Source organism: Carassius carassius, chromosome 38 (assembly GCF_963082965.1).
Source record: "Carassius carassius chromosome 38, fCarCar2.1, whole genome shotgun sequence".
NCBI lineage: Eukaryota > Metazoa > Chordata > Actinopteri > Cypriniformes > Cyprinidae > Carassius > Carassius carassius.
This window is the reverse complement of record NC_081792.1, coordinates 22179983-22201483: the sequence shown is the minus strand read 5'-3', so window position 1 is coordinate 22201483 and position 21501 is coordinate 22179983. Positions and strand designations below refer to the sequence as shown.

General features: G+C 39.7%; 1 protein-coding gene across 1 annotated transcript; it reads right to left on the bottom strand.

The window, feature by feature from the left end:
* Window positions 1–371: 371 nt before the first annotated feature.
* LOC132119572 (transmembrane protein 178A-like) lies at window positions 372–19867 on the bottom strand. The gene is made up of 4 exons (XM_059529651.1): window positions 19015–19867; window positions 3584–3697; window positions 1868–2005; window positions 372–844 (listed from the first exon to the last, which is right to left on the bottom strand). Exons 1-4 carry the CDS (start codon window positions 19424–19426, stop codon window positions 603–605), a joined length of 906 nt encoding a protein of 301 aa, XP_059385634.1. The 5' UTR covers window positions 19427–19867; the 3' UTR covers window positions 372–602.
* Between the last annotated feature and the right edge of the window lie 1634 nt (window positions 19868–21501).

Here is a 21501-nt window from a genome sequence, read left to right as displayed (position 1 = left end):
ATTTCTTTAGCTGATATTTTCATTTGAAATGAGCCAATGGTTAGTCGACTTGTATCCATTTACAAGTGGTAGGGAAACCAGTATGCTTTAATAGCATAATAAAAAAATAACACTGACTGTGATCACAGCAATAATTTGAATTCCAGGTGGTTTGCATAAAAAACTGTGGCTCAGATCCTTACTGTGTACAATATTCACCTGATCGAGAGAATGATTGCATCACAACAACCCACAAACATACACATACCCATTTCAAATCAAAGGTTTTGTTCCTTATATTCACACATACTGTATATTTGTGTGTATTTTCTTTTTTTTTTATGTCTGTGTGTGTGTGTGTGTGTGTGTGTGTGTGTGTGTGTGTGTGTGTGTGTGAGTGTGTGTGATTCGTAAGTAAATGTGTGTTGAAGACACAGAAAATGCAACAGTCTTGTCTTAACACCAGTTAGGTATAACACCAATACATTTCATGAGCCCAACAAAGGTATCAGAAATCTACAAGACATTCAAAACGGCTCCATACAGCATGAAGTCCCACTTGAACCCATTTTACTAAAGCGCCAAGTGCTGATTAATGTTGTGCTGAGTATTCCAGGCCGTGCTCATACAGACGATTCCCTTGCTGTTTTGGAGCGAAGAGCCTTTGAGCGGCTCAGGAAGGGATAAGTTGTACAGATGCAACCTGACGCCACTGTTAGGCCCAGACTGACCCATGCACAGAAGATGGACCACCCGTACGCATGGTCTACATCACTGGGCAGACCGTAGATGAAGGGAGGGTTCCTGGATAAGTCGTATGAGACACTGGCAGCGTAGGTACACAGTGAGATTGTGCAAAAGATTCCTGTAGGATAAAAAAAAATGAGCTTAATGATCTGATGAACAGATGAGAATCCACAAAAGCCATCTGAACATCTGAAGAAAAAAAAAAAACACTTCATGCACTCAACAGCCGCAGCTTTAATTACAAACTGAAGGGACAGAAGCTATCAGACTCCAATGCTGGATGAAAAAACTTTATATAATTCATATACTAGACATATGAGTACATAGTGCATTGAATAAGTGTATAGTGAATAGGGACACAACTTTTATTTTAACAAATTAAATGGTCTAAATGTATTTATATGTATTTATATCTTGTTTGGAAAGGTGTAAGACCATCAAATATTCTTCCAGCCATATCGTGGTTCATGTTCGTGGCTTTGGAGAGTGATTTGCAGGGAGGGTGGGATCTTATGCTTTCAAAGCTTGCTTGCTATTGCTAGCCTCTCCAAAGCTGCCCCCTACCTTTAATTAATACTAAACACGTTCAGATATTAAATGTGTTTTTTAAACAGTTTTATGAATGGATGCAGGTTTTTGAATGTTTAAAAGAATGAAAACTGTTTAAAAGAATGATTTAAAAGAATGATTCACTTACTAAGACAGTCATTTACCGCCTCCTGAGGGTGTAATAATGTAGCCTTGCAGGAAAAGTAGCCGAAAAATCCCTACTAGTAGTAAATATTTGATATGATTCGTATTTCAAACTTACCAGCAATTTGAGTGAAAATAGTTTCTACAGCAATTTTTGTGGGTGTGTGTCTGTGTGTATATATATATATATATATATATATATATATATATATATATATATATATATATAAATATATATATATATTCAAGCCAGACAAGAAAATGAAGACAGAAGGAGATAAACAGATAAATAGACAAGACGTGGGAGAATGTACAAGGTAGACAAAACTTGGAAAGGAAAGAGAACCACCTACGAGAACGTGTGCTACTGGGAAAAATGAGTAACAAGTAGCTGAGTAAAAATGAGGAAAAAGTTAGATAATAAAAGCGAATAAGCAGAATTGTGTACCTGCCATAAGGAACAGGAGTCCAGACACATGCTGGGTGAGGCTCTCCTCCCAGAAAAATCCCACGGCGGCCACAATGCTTCCACACAGCATCACGGCAGCAGCCATGCCCAAGAACCCCGCTGTAATGCGTCTCAGATCTGAACACCGTAGAAAAACACACTGTTTCCATGACTGCCGCCCACATTGCCAACAACACTATACAGCTATGGGTTACACCTTATCTTCAGGAACTTTCACTGAGCTCAATAATTTGAGTTTTGGAGTTGCTTATCGCAGATATTGATTTAGTAGATTTAATTTGAAGGTGATATCACATTATAGAATCTGACTGGGACACATGCATGGAGGATGCAAAGCTTAATTAGGATGCATTTTAACGAGGGCTGTAATTAAGGCTTGCAGGCTCCCTTAAGACTTGCTAGGTTACATCATCACAGGAGCTAATAAGATTCCTTCCGACAGAAAATGACATTTAACCAAGTTTGTGTACACAAAACAGTACCGTGGGGCACATAATCATTTCATGGAGATGCAAGAAAAGGTTATGAATACATATTCATGACAAACTATGCAATAACTGCATTAGCATGAGCTGTGTTCTTATTTATATAATGGACAATAGAACCCAATGACTACCTATCTTAAAATTTAAAAGTGTCAAACTGTTTTTTGTTGTTGTTGTTTAGTAATGTCACATTTGTGAAACCTTATTTTCACTCTTTGCTATTGCTAGCTGATGACATTGTAGACAGCATTTGAATGGTTGAGTCACTTATATTTTTAGACAGAATTTTCCAGAAGAGAAACACTTTCACATAAAAAAAACAGCCTTTGCTTTATGTTTTTCTTCAACTTTTTATATCTAAAAGTACTTTCATAACAGTTAAAAAGGAAAACTTGATACACTTAAAAAACAATTTAAAAAAAAACATATTTTTGAAGATTATTTGGAGTACATTTTACAAGAAAATACTATTTCATTCTCTCTTCTTCAAAATTCCATTTTTGACTTAAAGCGTTACTTGTTGTTTCTTTGTAACTATTTATGAAATTTACTAGCCAATTATGAGTGAAAAATATTTTTACACCCATTTTTTTTCATTGTACAGATTGTCAGCACATATTTCCCAGGTAATATTATTTAGAATATTTTTTTTCATTTTATCTTCATGTAGATTAGTTTTTATACATGAAAAAGTGCCTTTATATTAAGAGCTCCTGTGGCAAGGGAATTATTATATTAGAGGGCCCATAATGTCTTCAACACTAACATGCTTAAACTAAAAAACAAATAACTTGAAAATAATGTAAAAATATACCTGTTCTAACAATTTGCTATAATAATACCAAATAGTTCATTTTCTTTCTACCCAAAATATATATTTTGAATCTATACTTGGTCAAATCCAGATCCTCAGTGCTGTACTTCCAGTTACAATTGTTTCATATTTTTTTCAATATACATATACAATGTGTAAGTGCTATACTAATAAATTGAACTGATTTAGTATCATAACCACAATCAAATTATTGTCAAAACAAATATACTATTAACATGGCAACATAGCTAGTTTTTACCAGTCATTTTTACATGGTATTGCACTGCATGCTTTTCTCTATGCTGAGCACACTTAACTCCAGCTTGCATGCACTGCTTAATATTCAATGCATGTCAAGAGCTGTAGAAGGCGGTGAGGAAGCTTTTGGTGACTTACGTAAGAGGTGCCACTCGTCCTGCTGTATGGTCCTTGTCAGGTTGAGAGGGATGTTCCTGAGTCTAATGGGTTGGGAGAAATGGTACTTGACAGATGTGCATCGGTCTGCAATACCTGCATAGGGATCACACACTGGTTTAACATCCCTGACCAAAGGACAATCTCTGCCCTTCAAATGCAGCTTTGCAAAGATCTTACCAATCAAATCCCTCCCATATCTTCTGGTATGTGATTTTAGTTGCTCATACTTCATAAAATCCTTGCAATGGTGTTGCTGTTATAATGTTTGCACTAATCTTTGCTATTATATTTGTTTTGTTTGTCTTTGCCTGGACGTTGCAGCACTGGGCCAAGAACAAGTACAGAGCCAAGTATTTCTGAAACACCCGCCTCTCCGACAGAGTGACCTTCTGTCATTATTTCCGCCTGGGTTCACACCACACCACACAGATTTGGCTGGCATTGTGAGCTAATTCTGAGAGCTGTGTTGAGACTGCAGTGATCATGCACCAAGCCTGAGATTGATAGTTATGCTTTGTTTTTGTTTTTTAAAAAAACACTGTCTGGGGTCATAACATGGAGGATGCAGTCAGCCGCATGGCACTTCATTCACTCTGAAAAATGAATTCAGTCAGGCTAGTTCTTATCAGTTCCTTAGAAATGTGTGGGTGAAATTGAAATGTGCCTTCCTTGAACTGACTACATTTTAATTCACAGCCAAGCCAACAAAATTGCTAGATGTGCACTTCTTCTGTATTCACTGATAATGAATTCAACTCTGTAGGTTTTCTCAAATTGATGTTGTTGCAGCCCTATATGAATACTAACAATAGTATCTATCTATCTATCTATCTATCTATCTATCTATCTATCTATCTATCTATCTATCTATCTATCTATCTATCTATCTATCTATCTATCTATCTATCTATCTATCTACCTACCTATCTATCGCACCATGTGCTAGAACACAGAGATCCAAACTTATTTTACAGTTAACGGTCACAATAAATACAAAAATGTAATTTAAATTCAACATAAAAACATGTAAAATTACACACACAAACACACACACATTTGTTTTTGTGAAAAGTGGGGACATCCCTGTTCAAAAGGCTCCTCTGTTAGTTGACCAATCGCACTCTTCAACGTCATCACTGGTCTCGTGGTAAGGAGAAAAAGCAGGTGCAACGAGCAGAGACAATGAACGCGATCGTTTTGAGATGACTCCACTTTATCGCACGTTTGTTGGCAGTATCTGAATATTACTGATGTAATATTGTGTGCGTGAATAGAAAGTAAGTGTATTTTGTTAGTTTTTTTCCTCAGAATTATGCTGATCGTTCTTGCCGCGATTCGGATGTATCTAGCGCCATCGCGTCATAGGAAATTGTGTTATCTGCATTATTTAAATACTGCTGCCATCCTGTTATTCTTTGCTCTATTATCATAATAGCTACTGCAAGTAATACCTGCTATTTACAGTAGAATATGACAATGTGTTAGATTATTAGTGATTTATGATTACATGCTATCATTGGTTTGAATGTGTTCAGTCACTATAAATGTGCCAATGGCGCCATCTTGTGGCCTTACATAGTATAACTGTCTATTGTTTTCCTAGTACTGGCATTAACCGCTCACATATATGGTTATTCATATTTGTAAAGAGTATTGCCTATCACTTCTAAATGTTAAAGTAAATTAATGTAATCACTCATTTAAGTTTATATCTGTATTTTGTTCCAGGAACCACACCTGTTACTTTTGAAATTATCATCAGTAAATCATTCAAAGAGATTTGGAGTCTGCAGAGTGAATTCATTACCATTGATGTCATTACACAGTTCTGACCGACTGTCTGCAGGGGTTCGAAACAACCCGAATTAGCGCAAACTTAAATCTCAATTACAAATGGTCCTTCGAGCCGGATCTCGAATTACTGCAGAAGAATGGCATTCCGTCCAGAGCCTCCTGTTGTCCGCCCCAGACGACATTTAAAGCCACCAGCATACTTGGCAGACTTTCAAGTACAAAGACCTGGACCTGAAAGAAGATCCCTGCAACCTGCATATTCTGATGAAGATGATGCTGAACTTGCGTCACTGTCTGCCGAACGCGAGTCTCGTGTCTCTACCCCTATAAGTCAACATTCACAATTCAGTGACTTGGTGATACAAGATGAATGGCAAGATACACTGGGAGACTCACACAGAGATAATGAAGAGCTACAAAACAGACCGCCTAGATGGAAGGAGATGCAAAGAGAAAATGATGAGCTTCGTAGCTGCGTTCAACACCTGCCAGAGATTTTATCTGCGTTACAGGGACTGAAAGCAGAGAACGCCATCATGAAACGTGAGATTCAGCAGCTAGCCACAAACGTGGCCACCTCATGCAAACCAGTGCCCCCATCGCCAGCTCCCCGTTTCCACGTGCCAGAAAAAAGCCACGGCCAGCCAGTCCACACCACGCACGTCAGAGACTCCAATGAATATCCTTCTGCACAGATCAGACAGATAACTGAGCAGGTGATGGACTGCACTACCTGTACAAGTTAATCAGCCTCAAGCAACATCAATCTATCGAACACCTACTCAGAGTCGCGATACGCATTCATATGCTCATCCAAACCAGTATGCTGAACCCATCCACTATGATGAAAGGGCTTCTAGAGACAACCATCATCCTTACATGGGTGTCAGTGAGTCATATCCTACACAGCGATCTGAACATATACAACAAACTGCAGCGCCATGTTTCAAAGAGAAGATCTACAGGGGACCCAAGCCTTCTATACCCACATTGACGACATCGGATCCCAGAGAGTTTTCAAGGTTGCGCATGGCATTAGAGAACCTCCTCCCTGTTGACGCCACCGAACGGTTCAAATATCAGATCCTCACAGATCATTTGCAGTTAGAGGAAGCGCTGCTAGTGGCGGATTCTTATGGCAACTCAGCACACCCATATACAGATACTTTGCAAGCCCTTATCAAGATGTATGGGCAGCCGCACAAGCTGGTTTTACAGAACATCGCTCAAGTCATGGACGGCCCTAACATCAGAACTGGAGACGTTAAGGCTTTTAAGCTGTTTGCACTCCGTGTGCGTTCACTGGTGAGCATGTTAGAGCAACTGGGGCCTGAGGGGACGGTTGAATTAGACTGTGGGTCGCATGTGTCAAGGCTTCAATGCAAACTCCCTCACGAACTGAGAACAAGTTTCAAGAGATACATACACCCATTACGAGTAACCATACCTACTCTCATTGATTTCTCTAACTGGTTGGAGTATGAGCTCCAAGTTCAAGATGAGGGCTCCAGGATGACAAGTCTCCCACTAGAATTCAGCAGTAAGAAAAGAGAGCGCCGCTCCTTCGAGCATGACTCAAGATCTACTAGGAAACCAACCTCTATACTGCTAAGCACAGAGAAACATATGAGTAGGAATGAAACTCGAGCACCTGCCCCAGAGGGAACCTCTAAATTTGCCAGATTTAAGGGAAGGTCACAAGCATATTGCCCCTACTGTGACAGTGTCAATCACTTCCTGAATGGGTGTTCCAATTTCAAAGAGCTATCCAAGGAGCAAAAGGAAAGCTGGATTCGTAAGAACAATCGGTGCTGGTGCTGCGGACGTAGTCATCATGCCTCGAAATGCAACTTGAAAACCCCCTGTAAGACATGCAATAGGAAGCATCTATTCATACTGCATGATGTGAACGAATGGTCTGTGGAGGATACAACGGAGAAAGACACAAAAGAAAGTTCCTGCTTGGTTAACACCACCAACGACATCCTGTATGTAGATCGCCCGATCTACAGCCGCAAGGTTCTCCTCAAGGTGAGCAAAGTTGTTATCACCAATGGTGACAAATCGATTGAAGCGTATGCTGTGTTAGACGATGGGTCTGAGAGGACCATACTGCTCCACCCAGCAGCACAGCAGTTAGATCTCAAGGGACAGCCTGAGGACCTTATATTACGAACAGTGAGGCAAGACCAACAGGTTCTTCATGGGGCGGCAGTCTCATTCACTGTGTCTCCAGTCACGAATCGACACAAGAAATTCCCTATTCAAGGTGCTTTCACTGCCGAAAGGCTTGGTCTTGCTGAGCAAACTTACCCTGTAGCAGCTCTTCAAAAGAGGTACCGACATTTAGCGGGATTGCCGCTGCAGCAACTAGACAGAGTACAGCCAGTACTGCTAATTGGCTCAGACTGCCCACATCTAGTCACCCCCATCGAGCCTGTCCTACTAGGCCCACCAGGTGGACCTGCTGCCGTCAGAACTCAGTTAGGCTGGACACTTCAAGGCCCTACACACGAAGTCAAACGTGGGCTCAACTCTCATCAGTGCCTCTTTACTGCTATCTCACCCAATTCTGAGCTGTTCTCTCAAGTAGAAAAGCTATGGCAGATGGACGTAATCCCTTATCAAAGTGAGAAATTAGTGATGCGATCAAAGCTTGATCAGGAGGCCATCAAACTCCTTCAAGAGAGAACAGTGAGAGTTGATGTGGATGGGGTCATGCGGTATGCTACACCGCTCCTTCGAGTCCAAAACATGCCAACTTTGCATATGCCTAAAGAAGCTGTACTACCGCAGCTAAGGAACATTGAGAGGAAGCTGATAAAGTACCCTGAACAAGCCCTGGCTTACAGAACCGAAGTTGAAAGGCTTAAGAATGCTGGCTATGTAGAGAAACTGCGACCATGTGAAGTAGATGGTAAACAAGAATCATGGTACATCCCCCACCACATGGTCCAGCATAACAGCAAAAATCGTGTTGTTTACAACTGCTCATTTCAGTACCAGGGTCAAAATTTGAACGAGTTGCTCCTTCCAGGTCCCACTTTGAGTTCTACCCTGTTAGCCGTGTTACTTCGCTTCAGGGAACGCTCTATAGCCATAAGTAGCGACATCCGAGGGATGTTTCATCAGGTGAGGCTGCTCCCTGAAGACAAATCATTACTTCGGTTTCTGTGGAGAGACATGGCATTAGAGCAAGCACCAGATGTTTACCAGTGGCAGGTGCTTCCTTTCGGTACTACATGTAGCCCCTGTTGTGCCACGTTTGCCCTGCAGAAGCATGTGCTAGACCACAGTCAACCAGACGACCAGGTGAGGGAAGTTATCGAGAAGTCATTTTATGTTGACAATTGCCTGTACAGTCTTACCACCAAAGATGCGGCTAAAGAACTTGTCGATCAGCTCTGTTCCCTCCTAGCTGAAGGAGGTTTTGAATTACGGCAGTGGGCCAGCAATTGCCCATCTGTGATTGCTCACTTGCCACCTGAATCAAGATCTAACAGCTGTGAGCTCTGGCTTAGTCAGGGTCAGCAAGTAACCCCTGAATCCACACTTGGCCTTCACTGGCAGTGTCAGTCTGACACCTTGCACTACAAACATCGGGTTGTGAACTGCTCTAAAGTAACTATGCGCAGCATCTATCGGGTTCTAGCTAGCCAATATGATCCTCTTGGATACATTATCCCATATACCACTAGAGCGAAAATACTGGTGCAACGCTTATGGGATAAAAAGCGTGACTGGGACGACCCGCAGCTTCCAGAGGATCTGCTCAGGTTATGGAGATTGTGGGAGGAAGAGTTGAGTGATCTGGAGAAGATTTCGCTGCCGAGGTGTTATTCCAGTTCAAAAATGGACCTCCCTTCTAGCAGGCGTGATATACACGTGTTCTGTGATGCTTCAGAGAAGGCTTATGGGGCTGTAGCCTATTTGCGTACAGAGAACCAAGAAGGCCAAGTTGAAGTTGTATTCCTGGCTGCTAGGTCACGTGTTGCACCCCGAAAGCAGCAGTCCATCCCACGCCTAGAGTTATGTGCAGCTCTCAGTGGTGCTCAGCTCTCCAAGGTCCTTGTCACCGAACTCACTATTCCCATCTGTTCCTTAACACTCTGGTCGGATTCCATGACTGTGCTCACCTGGCTGTTGTCAAGCTCTTGCCGTTACAAAGTGTTTGTGGGGACACGGGTGGCGGAAATACAGGAACTCACAGCAAATGCAACATGGCAGCACATACGATCAGAAGACAATCCTGCGGATGACATAACACGAGGCAAACACCTCTGTGACCTTGTTGAAGGAAGCCAGTGGATTCAAGGGCCTTCTTTTCTTAAACTGCCACTAGCAAATTGGCCCAATCAACCCTCCTTGCCAACTGATGGGCAAAGTAACGAGTTAAGGCAGTCTGCTTTCTGTGGATCAACTACAGTGCTATCCATGCCGAATCCACAGCAATATGACACGTTAACTGAGTTACTTGAGGCATGCAGTCAGCAGCTTCACGGGGCGGCAAAACTCTCATGCGCTGATACACGGAGGGAGGTAGAGTTATTAGTGCTTCGTCAGATTCAGATAGACTCTTTCGCTGTTGAGGTGGCCCAATTGCAGTTAGGGAAACCGGTATCAGGTACGAGTAGGCTTGCTTCTCTTTCTCCTGAGTTTGACCCTACCACTGGACTCATTCGTGTGGGTGGGCGCCTGAGACGTCGCAGTGAGACAGATCTGGATTTAATTCATCCTATCCTCCTTGCCCCTCAGCATCCTGTGACCAGACTCATTATCAAAGATTATGATGAAAGGCTGCACCATCCTGGACCAGAACGGGTGTTCGCAGAGATAAGGAGGACCTACTGGGTATTGCGAGGACGTGAAGCAGTTCGGCGCCACCAACGACACTGCGTAGAGTGTCGAAGATGGAAGGGTCAACCAGAAGTCCCCCGTATGGCTGACTTGCCACTTGCAAGACAGCAGCTCTTCAAACCTGCTTTCTTCTCAACTGGCATGGACTGCTTTGGTCCTTACACAATCAAGATTGGACGTCGAAATGAGAAGAGATGGGGCATATTATTCAAGTGCTTGACAACCAGGGCAGTGTACATTGATTACCTAACCAGTATAGGTTCAGACTCCTTCCTGATGGCCTTGAGAAGATTCATCTCGCGACGAGGAAAACCACATGAATTGTTAAGTGACCAAGGCACTAACTTCAAGGGTGGGGAAAGAGAGTTGAAAGAATCCTTTGCTGCCTTGCACAGTGAACTTCAACGTAACCTGGCTGCCCAACAAATCAAGTTTGTGTTCAATCCACCAGGAGCGCCTCACTTTGGTGGATGCTGGGAGAGGGAGATCCGTTCAATTAAAACGGCTCTACGAGTTACCATAGGGGCGCAGACTGTGACGGAAGAGGTCTTGAGAACAGTCTTAACTGAAATTGAAGGGATCTTGAATTCAAAACCTCTGGGTTACACCTCTTCAGATATATCAGATATCGACCCGATAACTCCCAACTGCTTTCTCATCGGACGCAGAGATGCTTCTTTGCCACAGGTGGTTTATCAGGAGTCGGATGTGCTGAGTCGTCGCCGTTGGCGACACAGCCAACTCTTGGCTGATCATTTTTGGAGACATTTCATCAGCTATTACTTGCCTAGTCTCCAAGCTCGCCAGAAATGGAGGTTAAATAAAGAGAATCTGCAAGTAGACGAAGTGGTGATGATTGTTGACCCTCAACTGCCTCGGGCGTTGTGGCCAGTGGGAAAAATCACAGAAGTGTTCCCAGGAGTAGACTCAAGGGTGAGGTCAGTCACGGTAGAGGTTAAGAAAAAACTGTACACTCGACCAGTATCCCGTCTTATCAAACTTCCAGTCCTGCTTGATTAGGAATAACCTACTATAGGTTAAACCCTTTTGGAAGATGTGCGAATTCAAGCTTTGAATTCGGGGGCGGCTGTTCAAAAGGCTCCTCTGTTAGTTGACCAATCGCACTCTTCAACGTCATCACTGGTCTCGTGGTAAGGAGAAAAAGCAGGTGCAACGAGCAGAGACAATGAACGCGATCGTTTTGAGATGACTCCACTTTATCGCACGTTTGTTGGCAGTATCTGAATATTACTGATGTAATATTGTGTGCGTGAATAGAAAGTAAGTGTATTTTGTTAGTTTTTTTCCTCAGAATTATGCTGATCGTTCTTGCCGCGATTCGGATGTATCTAGCGCCATCGCGTCATAGGAAATTGTGTTATCTGCATTATTTAAATACTGCTGCCATCCTGTTATTCTTTGCTCTATTATCATAATAGCTACTGCAAGTAATACCTGCTATTTACAGTAGAATATGACAATGTGTTAGATTATTAGTGATTTATGATTACATGCTATCATTGGTTTGAATGTGTTCAGTCACTATAAATGTGCCAATGGCGCCATCTTGTGGCCTTACATAGTATAACTGTCTATTGTTTTCCTAGTACTGGCATTAACCGCTCACATATATGGTTATTCATATTTGTAAAGAGTATTGCCTATCACTTCTAAATGTTAAAGTAAATTAATGTAATCACTCATTTAAGTTTATATCTGTATTTTGTTCCAGGAACCACACCTGTTACTTTTGAAATTATCATCAGTAAATCATTCAAAGAGATTTGGAGTCTGCAGAGTGAATTCATTACCATTGATGTCATTACACAGTTCTGACCGACTGTCTGCAGGGGTTCGAAACAACCCGAATTAGCGCAAACTTAAATCTCAATTACAATCCCATAGGCGTAATGGTTTTTATACTGTACAAACTGTATATTCTATTGCCCAACACCAACCCTACACCTAACCCTAACCCTCACAGGAAACTTTGTGGATTTTTACTTTCTCAAAAAAAAAACCATTCTGTATGATTTATAAGCGCTTTGAAAAATGGGGACATGGGTTATGTCCTCATAAGTCACCCTCTCCGTGTAATACTGTTCTTCGGGTGTGACTCTGGATTAGGACTGAGAGTTCAGTGTTTTGTTGGCGCTGTGGTGCTTCAGTGGACTCCGTGGGAATTTCCGTGGACAAGGTTGTCGATTAGGCTAACATCACCCGCTGGGACCCGGCCGGTTGATTTCATCGAGGCGGACGTGCGCGCACTACGCGGTGGATTTTGGCGTGCATCTGGGAGATTAACGATTATACTTTGATTTTTGTGGCTGCATGTGGACCGTGGTTTGGCAATGCAGTATATATTTTCTGATCGAGTGGCTCTGTTAGCTTTACTCCTTTTGATATCCAACCTGGAAAACTTCAGCTACAGGTATGACTCGTATTACTGATACCCCATACAGTTTTAAATTGGACAAATTGGATAGATGTTGGAGTAACTTTATACACAAACATTCATATTTTTCGGGACTGTCGACTGAAGCTGTTATTTTCACATTTTTTGTATGAGGACTAGGGGTGTAACGATTCACTCGTTTTCTCGATGCATCGATTACAAACCCTGTCGATTCATATGCATCGATCTTGAAACATGATTTTTGAATCGTGATTCACCGATCTGGGACAGTAATCGATTCAAAATGCTAAGAATCGAATGAATCGCGATTTCTATAGCGATTCAATGCTTTCAAAATGTATACACATTAAATTACTACACGCACGAATTAATGGAGACCTTGAAGAGTGTTCGTGAATCGCGCCTCTTATCTGTCCTTCACGCGCTCCACTGTTTACCGACTGAGACTGTCACAGGATTGCGCTCGCGCTCCGTTCGTCTCTGACGCAGCTGACGTGTGATCTATAGGACTCGTGGCCAGTAATGCTAACGTGGAGTAGTTTTACTTTTATGTAGTTTGTCAATGGCTCTCTGCATCTTACCGACGGAGTTACCGGAGCCGTCGACAGCTGTGTTTATTGCATGGACGGAGCAGAAATGTAAGTGTCTAAATCATACGCACAGATCCATTGAATGATAAATGTTTTTAAACAATGCGGATGAACCGAATATACGAATGAAACTTTTAAAATTAACCACAGCATTAACAACGACCTTGAAATAAGAGCGCGAGATTTATCTGATAATAAGATGCATGAAAGTAGCGTTTGTTTCATTAGCAAACAGACATCTGGCACGTTTTCTCTCAGAATCATTCGCGTGTGACAAAATGTTAGCTTATACATAATACTCTTTATGCTCTTTTTTTAAAAACTTGGCTTACATACATTTTTACGTATGCTATGTCGCATCATTAAACTAGCATTTAACAATGGACAAAAGGTTTGTTTTGTTTTTTTTCTAACCTATGGTTCTCTAACCATAAATGATACTGTAATTTGCCCCCTGACTAAGCATTTAAAGAATTTAGTAGAAGCATTTAAATAATCCCGTGAATGCACTTAAAGAATGCAGAATCGAATCGTTATAATCTAATCGAATCGAAATTAAATTGTGAATCGAATCGAATTGAATCGTTCTAAATTTGCAAAAATCGTTCTTGAATCGAATCGAAAACCTATGAATCATAATCGAATCGAATCGAATCGCTGCCTTGCCAAAGATTCACAGCCCTAATGAGGACTCTATAAAGTCAGTTCATGCAGGAAAAGAAATCAGTGTCGTCAACCACTCTACATGTTTGAAACCATCTGTTAGAAATGAAAGTAAAACAGTTAGACGAGGGAGTTTTATAATTCTTATGTTGTTGATATCTGGGAATGTTTTACCAAATCCCGGACCTTATAATGACAGTACCTCAGTTTTTAATGTTCCTACTGATCTCAAATCTAGATCAGGTTTGGGTTTTATTCATATTAATGTGAGAAGCTTGCTTCCTAAGTTGGACATGGTGCGCATCTGGGTAAAATTATTGGTAAAATATAACAATGCTGACGTTATAGTATTATCTGAAACGTGGCTTAATAAATCCGTTCCGGACAAAGCTATTGGTATCAATGGCTATATTGTCCATAGGGCCGATAGGCCAAAAAGAGGAGGTGGGGTAGCAATTTATATCAAGGATAGATTTGAAGCTACTGAATTACTTTCTGAATCAGTGGCTAAACAATATGAATTATTAGCTTTAACTCTTATCGTTTCTAAAACTGTACATCTTACAGTAGTTGGATGCTATAGACCTCCTTCAGCTAATAATGACGCCATTTTATCTCTGATGCACACAGTGACATCATTGGATTATAAGGAGCTTCTTATACTGGGTGATTTTAATGTGAATTGGTTGCAGTCAGCTTAATTTCTCTCAGCTAGTTGAGACGCCCACTAGACCAAATTTGAAGGACTATAAAAAGTCAACATTATTTGATCTTATTTTTACAAATGTTCCACACAAATATTCATTGGCTTCTGTATTTGCAAATGATGTTAGTGATCACTGTGTTGTCGCCATAGTTAGAGATACAAAACTACCTAAACAGAAATCACGTATCATTACAAAAAGGTGTTTGAAATATTTTAATGAGCAATGTTTTCTCCATGACCTTGCTACTTATGACTGGGAAAGGATTTCCCTCATCCCCGCTGTCGAGTCTGCATGGAAATATTTTTATGATGGACTTACTTCGGTTCTTAGGCATGCACCAATTAAAATTTAGAGTTAAAGGCAGGAATAACCCCTGGTTTTCTACAGCATTGTCTACTCTTATACGTGAGCGGGATATTGCTTGGGCAAAAGCTAGCCAATCTGATGTAGATTCTGATTGGATTTGTTTCAGACAGCTTCGAAATAAATGTACAGTCGCCATCAGGAATGCTAAAGCCAACTACTTTATTGCTAAAACTACGACTAATTTAAATAATCCTAAAAAAAATTTGCACAATATAAAATATATAGCAGGCAACAAAAAATCATCCGATTTTCCTTCACATATAAATATGGATTCCACTATCATTTCTGATAAAGAGCAAATACTTAACCATTTTAATAAGCATTTTATTGATTCTGGGTCTTTATTTGAGTCATACAATCTTTGGCCCTCAAATAATGACTTTGTTAGTGCAGAAACTAGTTTTAAAAAGGAAGAGTTCTCCTTTGTTCATCAAGAGTACTGATGTCCATAAAGCACTTAAATCGCTTGATATAAATAAATATCCAGGCCCTGACTGTGTGAAACTATCTACCAGTATTTGAAAATGGCAGCTGATATCATTTCGACCCCTTTAATTTATCTTTTTAATCTTTCATTAGATACTGGTGTTATTCCTGAAATCTGGAAATCAGCTTTTGTTATCCCCTTATTAAAAGGGGGAGATTCTACTATACTAGATAATTATAAGCCAATCTCTAAGCTTTGTGTTCTATCAAATTTTTTTGAAAGTTTTATTAGTGATCAAGTGACTTGTTATTTGAATGCTCACAAAGTTCTATCTAGTAATCAATCTGGGTTTCGCAAAAAACACAGTACCACTACAGCCGTTATGAAAGTTTTAAATGACATCATTGGATTAGTTGATAAAGGTGATTACTGTGCTTCTCTTTTTATCTATTTATCAAAGGTTTTTGACACAGTGGATCATGAGATATTGCTGCATAGATTAAGGAGTGTTGGCTTATCAAAACATGTTATTTTTTGGTTTAAAAATTATTTAATTAATAGAACCCAATGTGTTCAGGCTGAGGGCAAAAATTCAGGACTATTGGAGATTGTTAAATGAGTTCCTCAAGGATCCGTGTTAGGGCCTCTTTTATTTACTATCTACATAAACAGTATTGACCATGGTAATCAAGACGTTAATTTTCATTTTTACGCAGATGACACTGTTATTTATTGTGTTGCAACTTCAAAACAGCAAGCCTTGATTAAACTTCAAGCGGCATTTGATGTTTTTCAGTCTCGGCTTCATACACTAAAACTTGTTCTCAATGCTGATAAAACTAAAATCATGTTATTCTCAAGCTCGAAAAAGGCGGTAGACAATCTTATTCCTCTTCAGATTTTGCAAGGTAATGTGATTGAGTTAGTGAAAGAATATAAATATCTTGGTATCACTTGGTATCATCTTTTGGGTCTCATATAACAAATTTAACGAAACAATTAAAAATAAAGCTTGGGTTTTATTTTAGAAATAAGTTCTTTTTTTCATTTAATGTAAGAAAGAGGTTAGTTTCTGCTACTTTCTTGCCTGTACTCGATTATGGTGATGTGGTTTATCAATTTGCTTCTTCTCAACTTCTTTCTTCTTTGGATGCTGTTTATCACAGCGCTTTAAGATTTATATCAGATAGTAAACCTGTAACTCATCATTGTATATTGTATAATAGAGTATCCTGGCCATCTTTGTCTATTAGAAGGAAAATTCATTTTTACTTAATCATTTATAAAACTATTCTGGGGTTGTTGCCTTCATATCTAGGTTGTCTCATTCAAAAGAAAAGTGTTGGGAAATATTCCCTCCGGTCTGATAATTGTTTTACTCTCTCTGTCCCATTTGTGAGAACTGAACTGGGAAAAAGGGCTTTTATGTACGCAGCTCCATTTGAATGGAATTTACTCCAAATAAAATTGAAATTACAAACTCTTGTTTACAAAGTGTTTTCAATTGTACATTTGTTGTTTCAATTTGTAAGTTGTGACTGTAACTGCTGTCCATTCTTGGCCAGGACTCTCCTGTGAAAGAGATTTTAATCTCAGAGAGATTTTCCTGGTTAAATAAAGGTCAAATAAATAAATAATACCTGTGTCATACCCATGTCATTATACAGAGTTGTGTCCTGATATGTCACAAAAACAAGAGCACATATTCAATATTTTTCCATGATATTTTCAGTTTTCCATGACTGTTACAACCCTGTAACATGTATCTCTTTGTCCTAGTTTATCATGAACAAGCCCCCACATGAGCTATGTGCTATCAACATCAGGGTTATGGGTTCAGTTCTTATGGAATGAATGAACTGGAAAAATGAATGAATGCAGTGGAACTTGCTTTAAATAAAAGCTTCTGTAAACTGCATAAATGTATACACATCTATTGTGACTTATTGATGTGTAAATCTGTGTTCAGACAAAAGATCATAAATATATATAATCATATATGTAATATTGTAATTAAATGGAATATAACTAATTTTATATACTCTTACTGATACATATAAACAATATAGCAATCAAGTTAAAAATGATCAAGAGAAATAAAGGGAATTTTGAACTTCTGGTTGCCATGGTGCACTCAACCCCGAGCTCTTTAGAATGCCTGTTCTTTGATGAGTTGATTCAGGGACTCACGGTAAAAGACTATGTCACAAATCAAAGCCTGGGTGCTGAAGGTCAAGTGATCTGTGTGACTTTGGCCTTGATTTAAATGCAAGGTGGCACACAGCTTCCGCTTTTAATCCTGACATGATCAGATCTCTGTCATCTGTATTGACTGCGACTCATCACTCATTTCCTGTGCCTTTTTTCACCTTGAGACTTTCATCTCTTCAAAGGAAACATTTGCAAAACAGCTGCCTTGGTTGGCAATTTAATAAAGTTTTGTTCTTTTGAAATCTATCATGCATGAAATTGATTTGCAGAAAGTGCTTTTGCAGTAAAATAAACAGGTCAAGAAAGAGAGAGAGCGAGAGAGAGAGAGAGAGAGGCAGGTAGTAGTGTCAGCAAAAAGTCCATTAAGCTTAAGTTCAGGTAAGTGTCAGAACAAAAAGGATTAAAACAATTTATTTTATTATTTTATTATTATTTGATTATTTTAGGACACGAGTCTTCATAAGCTTAGCCTAATATTCATTCACACTCACCTATGTCTTTGATGCAACACACCATACAGACCACCATCATCATCATCATCATCATCATCACCACTCACAAATCCAAAGCCTGTACATTTAACTTCATCTTTTAAACAGCCAGAACTACAGCGATGGGAATAGTAACGATTCTGGTTCTGATTCGATTTATTATGATTCAGTTAACCGCTTGGTAATTATGAGATAATTTCACATTTTAAAGTTAAATATAATAAAATTATTGCAAAACGTCTATTTACCAAGACGTTTTCCTTTTCACTTTTTTCTCTTTATAGCTAGGCTAGTAATTAGCCATAAGCCACTTATTATAGAAAAAAAAAACTCTACAAAAATCAATATATATATATATATGTATAACTATATATACCACAATCAATGTAAATATACCACTTGTCACAACAAGATTCAGAATAACCGCAATGAATCTTGAGTACGCTAACAGTAGCGGGTTAAACTGACTGATAAATTGATCCACTGAAAAGAAGCAGCTTCATAAGAACCATTTGTTCGGAAATTTAGATACTCTGCCTGGTCGCGCTGTGTTTCATAAACTGAAAAGAGCCGGCTCATCTGAATCATTCGTTCGAGAATCGGACTGCATTGTTGGCGCCGTTCTAGAGTTAACTCAAATGAACCGACCACTGATCCATATATATATATTATAGATCAGTGGAACAGACTCATAAAAGGCATTCGTTTGGAATCGACTACACTAGTCGCGCTTGTGTGTTCGCTCTGGAGATTCAGTGCAGGAAATACTGTGAAACGAATTCACGTTTAAGAAACGGTAAAATTAACTCGAAAGTCGTAAGCATACGTTGGTGCTTAGTGCATTTTGTTTTGTTTTGTTGCGTTGAAATGAACTTTCCACTCTCTTACCCTTAGAAATGAGTTTGTCAATATCCCTGTCCATTCCCTGGAAGAAGCATTTCCTCCAAAGTCCAGAGTAGGTGGAGAACAGCGGGCGCCCGCACTCCGTCTCCAAAATGCCCATGCCCAAAATCGCTCTCCAGTTCTCCAGCAGTTCCTCCTCTCGACTCCCTACGTGGATGGGCTTCATGAGAGCCAGGTTGCGCTTCGCGTCCCCACTGTCCACCAAAGGCAGGTGATAGATGGGCATCTCCCTGTTCTTCTGGTCGTTGGACTCCGACCCGTATTGGTCGCAGTTCTCCTTGTGGCTCCTGGTGTCGGTTTCGTACCAGTGGTCGGTAAAGATCGCCGTGACCAGCAGCGTGAGCGCGAGCAAGCTCATGGACAAGCTGATCGCCGTTACAAGAGCCCGTTTCTCCATGTCTCCAACATCCGCGCAACTCACTCAGTCATCTCTCACATAAAGAGTACTTTCCTCGCCGTTTCCAGGAAAAATGCACGGCTTTGCGCAGCGATCTCTCATTACAAGTTGATGAGCGGAGTGTGTCTGTGCGTAGTGTGTGATGTGCGGTAGTGTGGGCATATATCGGGGATGCGCGATGGCCGTGCCTGTGTTTACCTGCACTCTGCTCGGCGTTTGTGCATCTTCCTTTATCCGCATAAATGGCTTGTCCTTCTTTCCTTTTTTTCCTGAGAAGAATTATGCATCCACGAAGTACAAGATTTCACCGTGCAACTGAACGCGCGTGTGGGAATGTCAAGGTTGTCGCGCGCGTACTTTGCCAACAATAGCTAAGGGTGTGTCAAGGAGACAGGCGAGGCGGTTTCCTGCGAGTGTGCGACTGAACTGTTATGATGGTGATGATGATGACTACAGTTTGACCAGCCAAACATCAATGCAGCAGAAGACACAAAGCAAAACACAAAGGTATTTATGGGTCAGTTATGTCTTAAAATGAAATCTTGTAAAATCAACTTTAAGCCATGTGCCAAGTAGAAAAACAGCATTTGTGTCCATGATGGTTTCATACTCTGTAAGACCAAAAATAATGAATAAAGGAAAAGGGTTAAAAGACTCGAATAAAGGGACTTTGGTTTGGTTTGGTTAATTAGCCTTTTATTTTTGTTTAATTAGTACAAAAATATAATTTTAAGTTTACAGCACTCAAATACTTTCATTTTTTTATCACTCAATAGTTTTAGTACAATTACAACTTCGAGAAAGACTGCATGTTTTTGTCGCTTGCCTGACTCGCCTCAGATAAAAATTTGTTGAGATGTTGCCTAATGTTCCTCTTCTGTTTGGAGGGACTTTTAAATAAATGCTATTTCGATTAGCATTGCAAAATAAATATACATTTTCCATATGAAAATACCTGAGATGGCTTGAAGAACACATCTAAATTATACACTGTTGCAATCATGTGCTGATTCTCCTCCTATTTCATCATACAAAACATTTCTTTCTGCATTTTATTCAGCTACAGCAACAGCTGGATGCCTTTGTCCATGTAAGGAATTTCCTGAAAGGTCATTTGTTTTGTTACTCCTTTGAGTCTTGATTGTGAACTTTCTGTGCAGGGTGCCCTCTGTTGTCGAATATGAATGAAGCAAATAACACATGAGAGTTTAATGCTTCATAATGGTGGGCTGGATTATTATGAGTCATATTATCATATGTGCAATATTAATTTTTAAATATCGCCAATATCGGTAGATTGCTACACTCCTACTTAACACGATAATTATATTTCATTATTTAAATATCACGGTTATTGTCAATACCGGTATATTGCAACACTCCTAACACTCAGCTGCTGTCCTCTGCTCTGTCCACTTATCTGCTTGAGGATGACTCCAGCTTTTATGTATCATGTTGCTTAGAAATTAAAGAGATAGTCCACACAAAATGAAAATGCTGCCTAGTCCTAATTTACTCTATTTTGCAAAAAACAATGAATTGTTGCAATTCTAAGATATATTCAAAACCTGAACTACAATCTGAATAAATATAGAAATGTATATCTCTATTTCTATATAACAATGACTACCACAGTATAAAGTCCATATACAGTACGTAAAAAAAAAAAAAAAAAGCTTGAACTCTTTGGAAATCTTACTCTTATATTCTACAAGTTTTATATTTCCAAGGTTACTGTTAGATGTGAATTTAGTGTATCTTGTAAATGTAGTGTTTTCAGCTGGTTGATATTCAGATATCTCTATTGTCCACTTTTAAAATTGACAGTTATTTTCTCGTTCATTTTTCAAGGGCCTTGCACTGTTTTTGAGAATGTATTTCCATGTGAAAAACGTTTGTCGTTTGTTGATGTTTTGTTAATGATTTGTGGTTACTTAATACTTAAAAAAAGTTGAAAACAAAACCTGTTAACCTGATTTTGCCCCCCCCCCAGAATGTGTAGGTAGTTATATACATAGTAATTAGTAACGTAATTTAAAAACATACAAAAATAAATAAGGTCAGCAATTTGTTAC

Excerpts from the sequence above, each read along its gene's own strand:
- LOC132119572 (XM_059529651.1), bottom strand. The coding sequence starts at position 19,426 with ATGGAGAAACGGGCTCTTGTAACGGCGATCAGCTTGTCCATGAGCTTG. Across the intron at positions 3,698-19,014 it reads TGACAAACTCATTTCTAAGG|GTATTGCAGACCGATGCACA; the intron begins GTAAGAGAGTGG and ends ATCCCTATGCAG. Across the intron at positions 2,006-3,583 it reads GGACGAGTGGCACCTCTTAC|ATCTGAGACGCATTACAGCG; the intron begins GTAAGTCACCAA and ends TACGGTGTTCAG.